Below are 14,172 nucleotides of genomic sequence, written 5' to 3' on the forward strand. Positions count from 1 at the left end.
AAATTTTAATAGATTAAAATAAAAAAAGCTTAAAAATTAACATGAATATTATCCCTCAAAATTGTTTTTTAAAAACATTAACTTCTGCCAAGCCTATGCAGAGTATATGGTACACCGATATGAACTGGACTGGTCAAGACCATGGCATTTAGAAGAAATAAGGCTAAAACCTTGATTAATAGGGTGTCTAATGAATGTGCTGACAGATATTTCTTGTTTTTTGTCTTACTGTGTTTCACCTTAATCTGATCTGTGAGTTTTTTCATGACAACGTTATTACATACTTTAATGCACCATGCTAAAGTAGCAGATAGAGCCCTTCTTTCCACCAGTAAGCTAAGACCAATTTTCCTGCTATTGGAGAACATTTTTTTATTAATAAGAATGAACAGGGTCTAATTAAGGGCATAGACACGAAAGTCAATTAATATGTGCTGATGTCTGGAGGACCCACTACAAATGACTCAATTTTGTGCTCTACAGTAAGTGAACAAAGGCTATTTGGGAAAAGAAAGATTAAATGTTCTCCATTTATTGACAAGTGTGCTATATTTCAATTTACAGTATGATTTTTGGATTATACTGATAAATGTTCTATAGCAGGTTTTCTAAAGGCACTAGTGCCTTATTAATAGAACTCATAGCTACACTCTGCCACTACTAAATCCTTTCTAAGAGGAAGATAGTACCATTTTTGTGTGTGTGGATGAGAAATGAGTGATTCAGTTAATTTTTGCTATAGGTGTCTTCCTGTGAATGTATATAAGTAAACTAAAAAAGACTTTTGAGGAAAACTAAAATCTGTGTTTTCATGACACTAATTGATTTTTCCTTTTTATTTTGCAGCAACGCTCCTCTTGCTTTTTCCTCCAAAGTATGTTATATTAAGTTTCGTGAAGCATCGAGTGTTGGTGTGGCCCAGCATCTAACTAACACCGTTTTTATTGATAGAGCTCTGATAGTCGTACCCTGTGCAGAAGGTTGGTATTTCAGACATTCTTCTGTAATGTTGGTCTTTGTCCTGTATGTTAATTGCCTTTAGCTTTCCCAGAAACTGGCAAGTAACTGATGCTCTTCTTTTTATTTCCCCCCCCCATCTTTTTGTAAGCAAAATTTTAGATTCGAAAAAGGTAAAAAGAATAAACTGTTAGAAGAAGAAGTAAAATATGTTGGCTACACTTTTAAACATCTTTTGTATACATTTAGCTGTAACTATGCATAAGCAAAATTAATAAATTAATTTAAATTAGTAGTTTTTTTCTGGTTTTCCATACTTGTATATGGAAATACTTGAAAAAACTTTATGAAATAAGACTGCTATCCTCCAGTCTGATCCACATGAGCAGACCCTTATGCCTATCCAGAGTCTTCATTCACATCAGTGTGCTCCTGCAAAGGTGAGGGAGTCTCCCTGCACAGATCAGATTGCAGTTCAGGGCCTAACTGTGCTTCGGTTTATTGTTGTTTTAAAAAAGTTTAGTAATCCTTTTAGTATACCTCTTAAATTATAACATCAATTAAGCTGCAACTTCATTTGGGACCGGATTTGTAAAGGTAGGAATTGCTGCACTCAGCATTGCAATACCTAACTAGTTTAGAAATCAGTCTCCTTTTCTAGTGAGATTTAGGCACTATGGAGCCTAAATCCTTCAGAAAATTAGACTGAGACTTCTAAATGAGTTAGACATTGTAGTGCTGAGTGCAGCAATGCCTATATGCATTTTTAAATCTGAGTCTTAAGCTAATTTTTAGATAAATTATTTAATCAAATCTTTAAATAAAACTTCAGAACTGGACTGTTGTCAGGAATTCCAGTTCTAATGTTAAGTACAGACATGACTAAGTATTTTGTCAATTTGGGTTTCTCCAATAGAAATATTTTCAATGTTTATGGTTCCATTTACTACTTGAATATAAAATGTTTGAGTTACTAGTTAAGCGCTTTGCAAATTGTGGTCTTGATACTGCAATCTGATGCACATAGACAGATCCCTGCACATATGCAGAGCCCCATTGACTTCATTGGGATGCCATGTGACATTTAGGCCAGGTCTACATTTAAAATTTAGATCAACATAGCTACATTGCTCAGAGGTTTGAAAAATCCACACTCCTAACCACCATAGCTACGCTGACCTAACCCACTCTGATGATGCAGTTAGGTTCCATCAATCTAGCGACTGCTACTCAGGGAGGTGGATTACCTACAGTGACAGGTAAAACCCATTCCATCGCTGTAGGAAGTGTCTACATTATGGCACTACAGCAGCGTAGGTATAGTGCCATAGCTATGCTGCTTTAGTGACTGTAGTATAGGCAAGCCCTAAGTGTCTGTCTACATAAATCAGATTGTAGGATCTGGGCCATAAGTCCATAGAAATCACTTTCTTAAACCAGTGGAATTCAGCCATCTTTAGGTGTACATACCAGCTGTCTTACCTTGCACAGGAAATCAGAGTGAGCTAATGGTAATCTGCAAAGCTAATACATCTGTTGAATGCCACCACTAACCAAATAATCAGTTAGTTAATAAGTCTTAATTGATCTTTAAAAAAAAATACTGTTTGGTTCCACAAAGTCTATTTTTGGCTTCTTTGGGTTTGTTAGCAGTACCCCCCAGAAAGCCTTATTTTGGCACAGCAAACATACCAAGAGTTGTTGTTTGAGTTCTATGCCTACAGCAGGGGTGGGCAAACTTTTTGGCCTGAGGGCCACATCAGGGCTCCAAAACTGTATGGAGGACTGGGTAGGGAAGGCTGTGCCTTCCCAAACAGCCTGGCCCCGCCCCTTCCCACTTCCTGCCCCTGACTGCCCCTGTCAGGACCCCGACCCATCTAACCCCCCCCCCGCTCCTTGTCCCCTGACTGCCACCATTTCCCGCCCCCCGGGACCCCTCGCCCCTAACTGCCCCCCTGGGACCCCACCCCCTATCAACCCCCCCTGCTCCCTGACTGCCCCAACCCCTATCCACACCCCTGCCCCCTGACAGGTCCCCCGGGGACTCCCACGCCTATCCAACTGCCCCCTGTCTCCTGACTGCCCCCCGGGACCCTCTGCCCCTTATCCAACCTCCCCGCTCCCTTATCATGCTGCTCAGAGTACCAGGACTGGCAGCTGTGCCACCCGGCCAGAGCCAGCCACCGCCCTGCCCAGCAGGAGCTTGCAGCCCCACCGCCCAGAGCGCTGGTGGCACTGCGAGCTGAGGCTGTGGGGAAGGGGGGAACAGCAGGGGAGGGGCTGGGGGCTAGCCTCCCCAGCCGGGAGCTCAAGGGCCAGGCAGGATGGTCACACAGGCCGATGTGGCCCGCGGGCCGTAATTTGCCCATCTCTAGCCTACAGAATGATCCGTACTGGGATGTCTGTAGCAAACTCAGCAGAGCAAGCAGGCTTTCATGGATCCTTGAAAGTATTTTTTTTAAAGGTTATTTAAATCTTATTTATGTGCTACTACACCCACAACCATGTTAATTTGCGCATACAGCACATATTTCTGAGCTTCACGGAGTATAGGTTTTGATTTTTTACATTTACCTTCAATACAGGGATGGTCTAGACAGTATTTGGTCCTGCCATGAGGGCAGGGGACTGGACTCGATGACCTCTCGAGGTCCCTTCCAGTCCTAGAGTCTATGAATCTATAAGTCAGGGAGAAAAGAATAATACTGTATCCAATTGAAACTGCAAAAGGAATCCAGGTAGGCAGAAGATATCTGATGAGCATTGATACACTTGAAAAGGTCCCACATGATCATTCATGAGGATGATCGGGAACAATTTTAGTTTTTATGTCTCATCTAGAAAACTCAAACACTGGTTCAGTACTGCCAGAGAGGGAAGATTGCTTCCTAATGAATCAACACCACTCTTGGGTTTTCCTTGTGATGGGGTCTCAGTCTGAGGTGGCATGGCAGCAGGCAGGTAAAGGTGAATTTTTCTGTCTCTTGGTGATAGATAATAATAGAGGAAGAATACAACAGAAGTTATGAGAACATATTTTTTACCTCCCCAATCATGTTCAAGCCATTTCATAGCTGACAGAGGCAATCTGAAAGCAGGACTATTATTGTATAGCAGTTTGTTTACAAGTCACTGTGGACTCTACAGAATAATACAGAGCTTGTGTACAACTAACTGAACATGATTGGGTTGTGGGACAAACCCACTTGAAAATTTCACACCATAAATATGCTGTTTCCATGCAACTTTATTACAGAACCATTCATGTTAGTTTGTAAATACTATCTGTATTGACGATAGTTTAACTTTCCAAGGAGATGTGTGCTGATATATATGGCTCTGGAGAGCACAGTGCAATATTTGGTGATATAGCTGTAAACGTGATTGATACTATGGGCTGCTGAAGCAGTAACAGCTGTGTTCTACTGCAAAGTTTAAATTCTGCCGTTGGCCCAAAGTGCCATTTCTGAAAGGCTTGGTGTACAGAAACGAAGCTTGATGGGATGGATAGAAAAGAGAAAAGGATACAGAAAGCTTGGTTTAAAAAGAATAAACAAATTTAGAATGCCTTTCAACAGTGCAACCTCAGTAGTGTGTGAAGAGGGAACCCCTAAGCATTGAAAATAATGTTCATTTTTAACATTCATATATGTACTTCACCATTGCTACTTTATTAACCAAAAATGATATTTAAATGAAGTAAAATTTCATTGCACTGTCAAAATGTTACCATTTTCTTTGTTTGTGCATCACAGGTTTTCTGGGTTTTGGTTTTGTTTTGTTTGTTTTTTAAATGTTATACCTTTAGAAAGCAAAGGTTGAAACGTAACAAAGATGTTGCCCTAATCATCATTCTAAACTTTATGTCCACATTTTCTGGTAGATGGATTTTGACTATTAATTTGGTTTTGTATGTTTTCTCTGTGTGATATTTGTGCATTATTAGATGACTAGACTGGCCAAGGCAGACCTGTTACACTTGCCTGAGTTAGGCATTGTTTGCCATGCCACTAAACCTGCCGTCAAGTGAAACCTTCATGGGGGAAATGAGATCGAAGTCTGGCCCGCTGAAGATGGACGCCCTGTCTCTGTTTTTATTTTTTATTTTGCTTTCCTTTCTTTTTTTTTTTTTTTTTTATTTTGTCCCTTTTTTTGTTTTGTTTTTTGTTTTTGCTGAATCTCTTTCACTTCTACTTGTGAACTGGTTCTTCAGTTCTGTAAAAATGGTGTTTCATAAAGGGGTCATGATGTTTCATTTTAAAGTTGACTTTCTGAAGCTGTTTATGAGGGTGGTGGATGGTATATACACCAAGTGTTGAATTAGGTCAGCTAAATTCTCTGTTGTAAACTAGGGATAAACACTGCCTTAGAGATATGTTTAAGCATCTTAATTCAACTATGACAGGCAGATCAGTATTTGATGTCTGAAGACTAAAATAGTGATAAAGATATATCAGCTCTCACATGTGTGTGTTCCTCCTTGGACCATATTTTCAAAAGTATATCTCTGAAAAAGCCAGCTGAAACTTTTTCTTATTACTTCTTTCTTAAGAATCTAGTTTTTCCAAACAAAGTCGTGGATCTTAATCAGTCTCTTTCCCATGATCAGAAGCACAGTTTTATTTTAAGCTGTATAACCAGCACAGCATAAGGTTTCTGTATTAATTTTTAATATGAAGAAGTTAAGATATCTATTTTGGAATGACTCTTGAGAAAATTCTGAACATTCTAGAATTTTTATTCACTGTGGGTGAAATTCTGACTCCATTGACGTTAACAGAGGTTTAGCCGTTGACTTCAGTGGGCTTGGGATTTCATGTATTACTTTTGTTTAAGAAAAACCTTTACCACACATTAGTGTAAATGGATTCTGAGGCTTTGATGGGAGAATATTTTGTCAGATATGTTGTCTTTTAACATTGCTATTTGTGGGAAGATGGAAACAACTTTTTGGTTTGTTTGTTTTTTTGCGGGGGGGGGGGGGGGGGGGGAAGCGTTGTTTGTTTGTTTTTTAACCTTTACACATTAGAATGGCATTTTCATTTAGATGCAGCAGAAAGGGATTTTCTAAGAAATGGTTTCATCCATAAATTTGTATTTCCCAGTGATTAAACATATTAGGAAAATAATTTATTCTTCTAATCTCCAGATTAGATATGAGCATAAAGTGTCTTTGATTGAAGATACTTGTTCATCACTGAAGCTGTTTGTTTGTTTGTTTTTGTTTTTATAATCCATCAGTTTATAGTACAAAATACAAGGAAACTGATCCCTTCTGAACACTTGCATGAGAATGGAATCTTGTGATTATACATTATAATTTTACTGATCTCGGGCCTAATTGTCATTTACACTAAGGCCACTTTATATTGCTCTGGCAAGCCATGTCTACCCTACAGAGCCAATGCTATCATAGCTATGCTGGCATAGCTCTTCAATGAACTTGCAGTGCACACTGATAGAAGGAGTTTTCTCCATGTGCAAGAGCACCACCTCCCTGAACAACATTCTAACGAAAGCATTTTTCTGTCAGCATAGTTGTATCTACACTGGGGCTTTTGACAGCATAGCTATGTCGCTAGGTGATGTGGATTTTTCACACTTCTGACCCATATAGCTATGCCAGTATAAATTTGAAATGTAGATCAAGCCGCTGATCCACTGAAGTGTCTTAAAATGGATGTAAAAGTAATTTACGCCCCACTTAAGAGGTCCCTCTGTAATGCTAGAACAGTGTAAAGGGGCCTTTTTGCAAATGAGAATCAGATCTGTCATTTATCACTGAACACCCAAAGGTCATTAAAACTATTTTAAGGCACCGGCATAAATTGAAATAAGTCAAGAAATTGATCTATGAAGTTGAAATGATATACTTTTTAAATAAATACATATATTTGGGGAAAGCATTTCAGTTCAACTTTTAAGGCTTGACTTCACCCATCCCATAGCAATATGCATTAAGAAAAACATGCGAGCCTTAAATTTAAATGTCTTAACAGATGTCAGATTGTGCAGTAGCCTAAATGTTGTTTATATTTTTTCTGGGTTTGTATTCCTTTTTTATAAAAAAGATTAAGGGATGTAATAAAATATATATTTACTCAAGAACATAACCGGTTCCTTTGGAGCTCTTAAATTGATTTTTAATGCTAAATAATCTGATCAGCTTTTTACTAGAGTTCCATTGGGGGGGAACAGGTTGTTGTGGTTTTTTTTTTTTTTGGTGGAAAATTTCTGAAATTTCTAAACTGTTTCCATTTTTCAGGGTTCTAAATTGATTCATTTTTTGGGACAGTTTCCACAGGGTTTTAGTGTGTGAAATTTTTGTTTAATATTTTTGAGCATGAGTTTGATTTTAAAAAATCAATATTGAAAATATTGAAGAAACATCTGCAGAACCCAGATGTTGATAATTTTTCATGAAAAGATCTTCTTTGAGAAAAAGCCACTTTTTTCTTTTTTCTTTTCTTTTCTTTTTTTTTTTTTTAAGTAAAACTATGGAAAAACTTTGACCAGATCTACTTAATTTTTTTAACATAGGTGAGAAATCAAAAGTATTAGGGAAATTTCAATAAAAATTTCAATTTAAAATGCATGTTATCCACCTGGCAGACTGCTATAATAGTTTACCTTATGCGGTCATGAGTCAGCAAGTTACTTTAGCATGTACCTAATTGTAAATGTATAAATAGTCCCATTGACTTCAGTGGCATTGTTCTTATGCTTGAAGTCTAGGCACATGCTTAAGTACCTTTCTGAACTGATGACCCTCATTCAACTAAATATTTATGCATGTTCTAAATTCAATCCCTATTCAACAAAGCACTTAAGCATGTTAAGCATCTACTTAAAGTTAAGCATATGTTTAAGTGCTTGCAGAATAGGGATAGATTTAAGTGCATGCTTAAATTAGGCATGTGCTTAAGTGCATTATGGGGACTACGTTAGAATGCAGCATTACTACTAGCTTCCTGTAGGTGGATCCACCCATGTAAAGTCCCATTGACTTTGTGGGATTTTGTATAGGTGCCAAGTGTAAAGACGGGAGGATATCTCTGCAGGATTAGGGCCTCATTGCTCTGTAATATCGACCTTCATGGCTAGTTCATGTTGCAACAGCAATTTAAAAACATAAATTATGTTTTCCCTAAAATCAGCTGTGTAAATGTATGCCTAATTTGCATGCACAGTTACTGTGGTTATGTAGGTAAATATCTGTTCAGCTGCATAACTGACAATTTGTGCAAGCAAATACCTGCTTTTTCATGAGCAGTCATGCAAATCAGGCATTATAACTTCACATGCTATCGCATGTCTAATTTTAAAACAAGGCTTGTAAAGCGCTATATTCATGCTAAATACAATTTTGGCTTTAGATCAGATATGTTTTTAAAAAGTTACGGAAGAAGTTACTTTGAAGGTAATTTTCAGACACTGATAATTTGATTTTATTTTTCTCTTTAAGATAGCAATGTGGGTTGGTCTGTTGTACATTATGGACCAAAGTTTCACAGAATGTATCTTAAAGTTAAATAGCTGTGTGTTTGATTAACAGGAGTGCAACATAAATTTTAGATGAAATTGTGTTTTTTATTTCTTTCATTCAACATCTATTCACATTAAAATTGAGTTTATTTACATTTATTTTCTTTTGGACAGAGCAACTCAAATACATTCTAGAGCTGCAAATTGTGGTGCATATTTTCAAAACATTCTTTTAGTCAAATAACTCCGTGGGCTTTAATGGGAATTGCACTGCCAAAACTTTTCATAGTGCTTTGAAAATTTACCCCATATTTTACTTTTAAATCAGGAGTCCTTTTGTATGTATTCATTATAAACTCCTGAAGTTAGAGATCTGTAATGAAAATGTATGTGCAAATTGAAGTACTACCAGAAGAGTACTGTTATAGTACTTATAAAGTTCATTATTGTAGAAAGCCATTAACACCTCTAAATTGCATGGGGTAATGTATGAGGGCTGTTTTATGGTTACTTTGGCAATTTGGTGCAGATTATGAAGTCCTTAATTATTTAGTGTGATTAGGAATTCTCTGACAGTTTTTCAGTTCACTGTTTAGATTTTGTGGTGATTTAATTCCCTTAAATTGGAAATCAGTATTTGCATTTAGCAAATTGTTTAAATATTATAGAGTTTAATATTCTGAAGATTTCTTAGCCCAGCATTTTTGTTATAACTATACATATAACCATCATTCATTCAGATGAGAAATTATTTTAATAAACTATTGGCATGACAACAGGGGGAGTTTGTTAGTCACAGTTGCAATATATATGAAAGTGTAGTGCATTTAGAAGGGAAACGTAATTTAGCAACTATCTCAGTAAATTTACAATTAGACGACAAGAAACTTAAGTCTTGTAGTCCCAGTTACATTGAGACAACCTAGAAAGAGAAACAGTGCAGGTCTTTTTTTTCTCCTATTGACTCTACCTGCAGTACAGAGTTTGTATGGGGTCATTGGTAATTTTTATATTTATTTATCAAAAGCAGGTAGCAGCCGTAAAAGAAAAGGGACAGATTTCAATTAGCACATACTTTTTTTTTTTTTTTTAACTAATTTGGTTATTTGCCATTTCTGGGGATTAAACTTTAAAAAATGTTCTTCTTTTCTGTATCTGATGTTCTGTGTGCTATTAGTGATGCAGCCTACACGAACGGTTGTCATGTGTAACACAACTTTCGATCACCGCGAAAACACCGCCCTGGGAAAGCGTCCATGCTTGATATCGTTTGGTTCATGAACATTAAGTTTCCAGTACAGGTGACCCATAGCTCAAAGTGTTAAATAATTGTCTACATTATTCAGTTTTTAAAATAATAATCCATTAATGAGATTGCTAGTCTTTGAAGTTTTGCTCACTTTTGTTTTTCCTAGTAGAGCAGGGTAAAAGGAAAAACTTAAGTTCTTATTTGTTTTTTGTAAGGATCTGGTAGATAAATTCATTTTTCTTTACTATTGTTTTTAAGTGCAAGGGTAAATAGTAAAATCATAAAAAGAATAACATTAGTTTGGTGTTCAAACTCTCTCTAACACTTCCATTTGCTTCTCCAGGTAAAATCCCAGATGAAGCCAAAGCCCTCTCTTTATTGGCTCCTGCTCCTACTATGACAAGCCTGATGCCTGGTGCAGGGTTGCTTCCTATACCCACACCAACTCCTCTGACTACTGTAAGTAAAATTAATCTCTTTGACTTGGAGTTAATAAATTGTTCTGTTTCTTCTAGCTCCCTCCTTCAGCCCAACCAAGAATTCTCCCCTTCTGGGTTGAGAGAAAAGGAATAGCCCGGTTCCATGACATCACATCCTACCTACTAAGTTGGAATAGCCCAGTCCCATGACATCACACCCTACTTAGTAAGTCAGTGAAGACACTAAATCCCTCTGTCTTGATTTTTCTCAAGAGGTCAGGCTAGAGTATGGCCAGCACATTCACTCTGTTTTTCTTTATTTCCAAATTCCTATTCTGCAAAGTACTGGACTAGATTCTGTCTTTGATTACATCCATCTTAGTTGAATGGGTATAGACAGGAGCAAAATCTGACCTAATGCGTATACTACCAACCATTCCCCTTCCCCAAATAATAATAAAGTTTAAAATACTAGAATTAAACACATTCAGTCCTTTGGAAGGCTAGAATGCCACATTAGGATGCTCAAGCACACTCCCTCCAGTGACTGGGGCTGTTGCATGTTTGCCTCAAAATGCTATCACTGCAAAAAGAACAGAGGCTTTTATATTCTGTAGCTTCTACTTATTGCATATTCAACTTCCCTTCTGTTTCTGCTAACCCTTTCTGGCAGCAACAGGCTACCATCCCCCTTCCCTCTCCACCAGGAATGGAGGAATAAGCAGACCTTCCTTCAACAAAACTGCGCTTAATGAGTCTTCCCTCTGTTCCCCTGTCATCAGCCCCACGTTATTTGAGGAAATGGGGCCTTGAGCTACTGACCTTGCTGCAGCTCTGCATTCACCAGAACCGTTATTGGTACCATCCTAGATTTCTGCATTGTGCCTTTGACAGCACCACTACAGACACTGGCAACAACAGTGTGCCCTTGAATGGCTCCTCACCAAACTCTGTTACTGGCATCATTAACAACACCTTCAACTTCTTGGTTTGATATTGATCAAACCTCTAGAAGAAATGAACATTCTAAGGTCTCTTCCTCATATACAAAATGGCATAAGAAAAGCAGGCTTGGCTAAGGGCTCAGGCAATAGTTTCAGAAACATTGGAAAGGACTCTTTTCTTCCTTCTGGTAAGCATTATTCCTTTTTAGAATATGATGATTTCTGCCCTATTAGTCCTTGTAGACAATGTAAATATTCATAAAGAAGCAGTAGTCATCAAGCCACTAGTTAGACACACATGATAGATTCCTACTGACCTTCTGCAAACTAATATGCACAGAATGACACCAGCTCACCCTAGTAGTTGTATAAGGGACACTGTAGTATTTTAAAAATTTTCCTTCTAAAATGAAAAGACAAAATTCCTGCAAAATGATCAATAGTTCAATCCTTTTGTAATTTCCTGTAAACAGTACCCATCCTCGTTTACATGCCAGGGAAATTCATTAGTCAAAAATGTTGTTACTGACACTTTAATGCCTTGTGCCCATAAATGCCCCTGCTCCAGCCATAAATAATCCACCGTTTGGATTTTGAACCAGATTAATCTAATCACCTAGCAGAAATTACCCCTGTTTATTATAAGTCATCTTCCAGAAGTTAACTACTCAGTTTATCTGCGCTCTAGGACTTTAGCCAAGAGAAAATATTCAACCTTCAGCATTTTAAATATTTTTTTAGAATCTCTGCCCAATTCTACTCTCAGAATTTTCTGTTATTAAAGTACACCTCTACCCCGATATAACGCTGTCCTCGGGAGCCAAAAACTCTTCCAGCGTTATAGGTGAAACCGCGTTATATCGAACTTGCTTTGATCTGCCGGAGTCCGCAGCCCCCCGCCCCCCCCCGGAGCACTGCTTTACCGCCTTATATTCGAATTTGTGTTATATCGGGTCGCTTTATATCTGGGTAGAGGTGTAATTCAGGAAGAATTTAAAAGACGCATTGAGCAGTACTCTGTTGCAGCCTAAAATAAATTCAGATACTAATTTTTATAGCACTGAGAATGATAGGCCTGGTGCTTAGACTGATCAGGAGTTATGACATTTGTTATAAATACTTCTTCAATAACAAGGAACTTGCTTTGTTCTTTGTGAAGAAGATAATGCTTAGACTTGGACTCAACTGGTCAACTGATTTTACTAACCACATAATGTTATGGCATCTGTCATGAGAGATCACTTCCATATTTTGGAAAGTGAAGGCATTATTCCACTTTGCTGCTGCAGAAAATGACTGACTATTTTTTGTAAGGAAAATAATTTATAATTTAATTTATAGTTGAAGATAGTGAGATGGTAAAGAAATTTTGTCCAGAGGATATTGGCTTGCATAACCTGTTGTATGCCTTTTCCACTTCTCTTATTCAATTAAAAGCTTATCTAACCTTTCTTTTGGGTAGATGGATGTAGTTTGTTTAGAAAACATGCAGATTAGGAAAATAATCACACCTATCAAAACCAGGAAACTTCTAACCCCTTGCTTCAGGCTTTGCGGATTCCAACTTGATTCAGCATCTTCCCTTGTCATTCAGTCTAAGTAAGGCAAATATTTCTCAGTCAGAGATTTTTTTCCCCCCAGTTTACAAATTCTTATAAAGGCCAAGTAGACAACCATCTGTGAAATCTTTGTTTCAGTCATTCTGTTGCATGTTAATAAGGGACATAAAGTGAAAAAATGAGGTATCGCATTTCGTGGTGGATTGCAACTCTCTTCAAAGACATCTAATGTTTCTGTCACTGGGAAATAGCCTTCTCCAGTACATAGTGAGTTCCTGGTGACAAGGATGTAATGTGTTGCACTAGGTCACGTTTTTGTAGTATGATGAGTGCCCTCTTCTGGTGCAGGGGCTCTTGGCTTCCCTCCAGAACCAATTGGAGTTGAGGGTGATCAGCACTTTGCAGGATCAGGCACTTAGAGCAGGGGTAGTCAATTGTTTTTTGTCAGGGTCCAAATTTCTTGGTCAAGGTATAGTCAAGGTCCAGACTCCAGAGAAAAATAATAACAATAATGATAAAAATAAGTAAATAAAAAGATTTTGGAGTGTGTTCAAAAGCATCTGGCAGTCTGGATTTGGCTACCCCTGCCTTAGAGCCATCTGGCATATTAATTACGGTAATAGGTTTGGATCCACTTTAATTCCCCTATAGGTGGATGGATGTAAATGTGGATGTTTTAACATATTTTAAGAAAATTTCTCATCAACACCAATGTGGTGGTTGTGTTATTTCAGTTTTAAAGATTTGTTTTTAATACTGTCAATGCATGTTTGGGAAACCAGATTTGCTGTAAATAGCGCTCAGGTATTTTCAGACGCATGTACAAGGGAAGACCATTACTCTTAGCATTTTTATCTCTGGTAGTTTACAGACTAAAATGAAAAGGGTTTCCAGTCCCCAAAAGTGTATTTATTTTTCCATTGCATGTTCAGATTAGATCAAAAGATAATGTTTGTACTTCACAGTTCAAGAGACACAGAACAGGCTTTCATCTCGGGGCCAAAAGACCAAACACATCGAGACACTTGATAATAGCCTTTAATAGGCCGAGAGACTACTTACACGTAATCTGAGCTCCTTGCAACCACAAAATAGTGACCTTTTAAATGCCAGATAAAGGACTGACAGTTGTGCTTGTGTAAAGCATTTGACAATATTTGATGTTTGTTTAGAAAAATCCTAGTTCTGTATTCTTTATGGATTCTCCAGAAGGTAAAAGGAGTGAATACAAGCCAAAGTGAGCTGCTGTTCGCCAATGAATACATTCTGGCAGAAGAGGAAAGAGGGTGAAATTTGGTGCCAGTGACCTAAAACTGGAGAATCATTAAATTTAAACTAACGCTCATACTTTCCATTCTGGAATTAGGAAAATAGTGATTTATACATGATCTTAGAAAATACCTCATCCCTGCATTTTGAAAAAGGAGCAGATCTTAACTACTTGTGTTTGTAACTTCAGTTATCAACTAGTATTTCTGTGTTACTTAAAAAGAAACACAGAAGTTTATACCGTATAAAGATTTGGAAATAATTCTAGAAGTCTGAACCAGAGATTGACA

At 37.6% G+C, this 14,172-nt stretch overlaps 1 protein-coding gene across 4 annotated transcripts in view; it reads left to right on the forward strand.

The window, feature by feature from the left end:
* The window catches only part of SREK1 (splicing regulatory glutamic acid and lysine rich protein 1), a 62,827-nt gene that overhangs the window by 17,879 nt on the left and 30,776 nt on the right, over nt 1-14,172 (forward strand). For 2 of the 4 annotated variants that reach the window (XM_024209372.2, XM_026649125.2), the window contains exons 2-3: nt 847-980; nt 10,035-10,150. In XM_024209372.2, the coding sequence (XP_024065140.2) occupies nt 847-980; nt 10,035-10,150 (250 nt within the window). Of the gene's footprint in view, nt 1-846; nt 981-7,441; nt 9,744-10,034; nt 10,151-10,811; nt 11,243-14,172 lie in introns of those variants that run through there. The other 2 variants (XM_029910958.1, XM_026649123.2) reach the window with 2 other exon arrangements.

The sequence above is a fragment of the Terrapene carolina genome, unplaced genomic scaffold, assembly GCF_002925995.2.
Source record: "Terrapene carolina triunguis isolate 2854851 unplaced genomic scaffold, T_m_triunguis-2.0 Scaffold69, whole genome shotgun sequence".
Taxonomy (NCBI): Eukaryota; Metazoa; Chordata; order Testudines; family Emydidae; genus Terrapene; species Terrapene triunguis.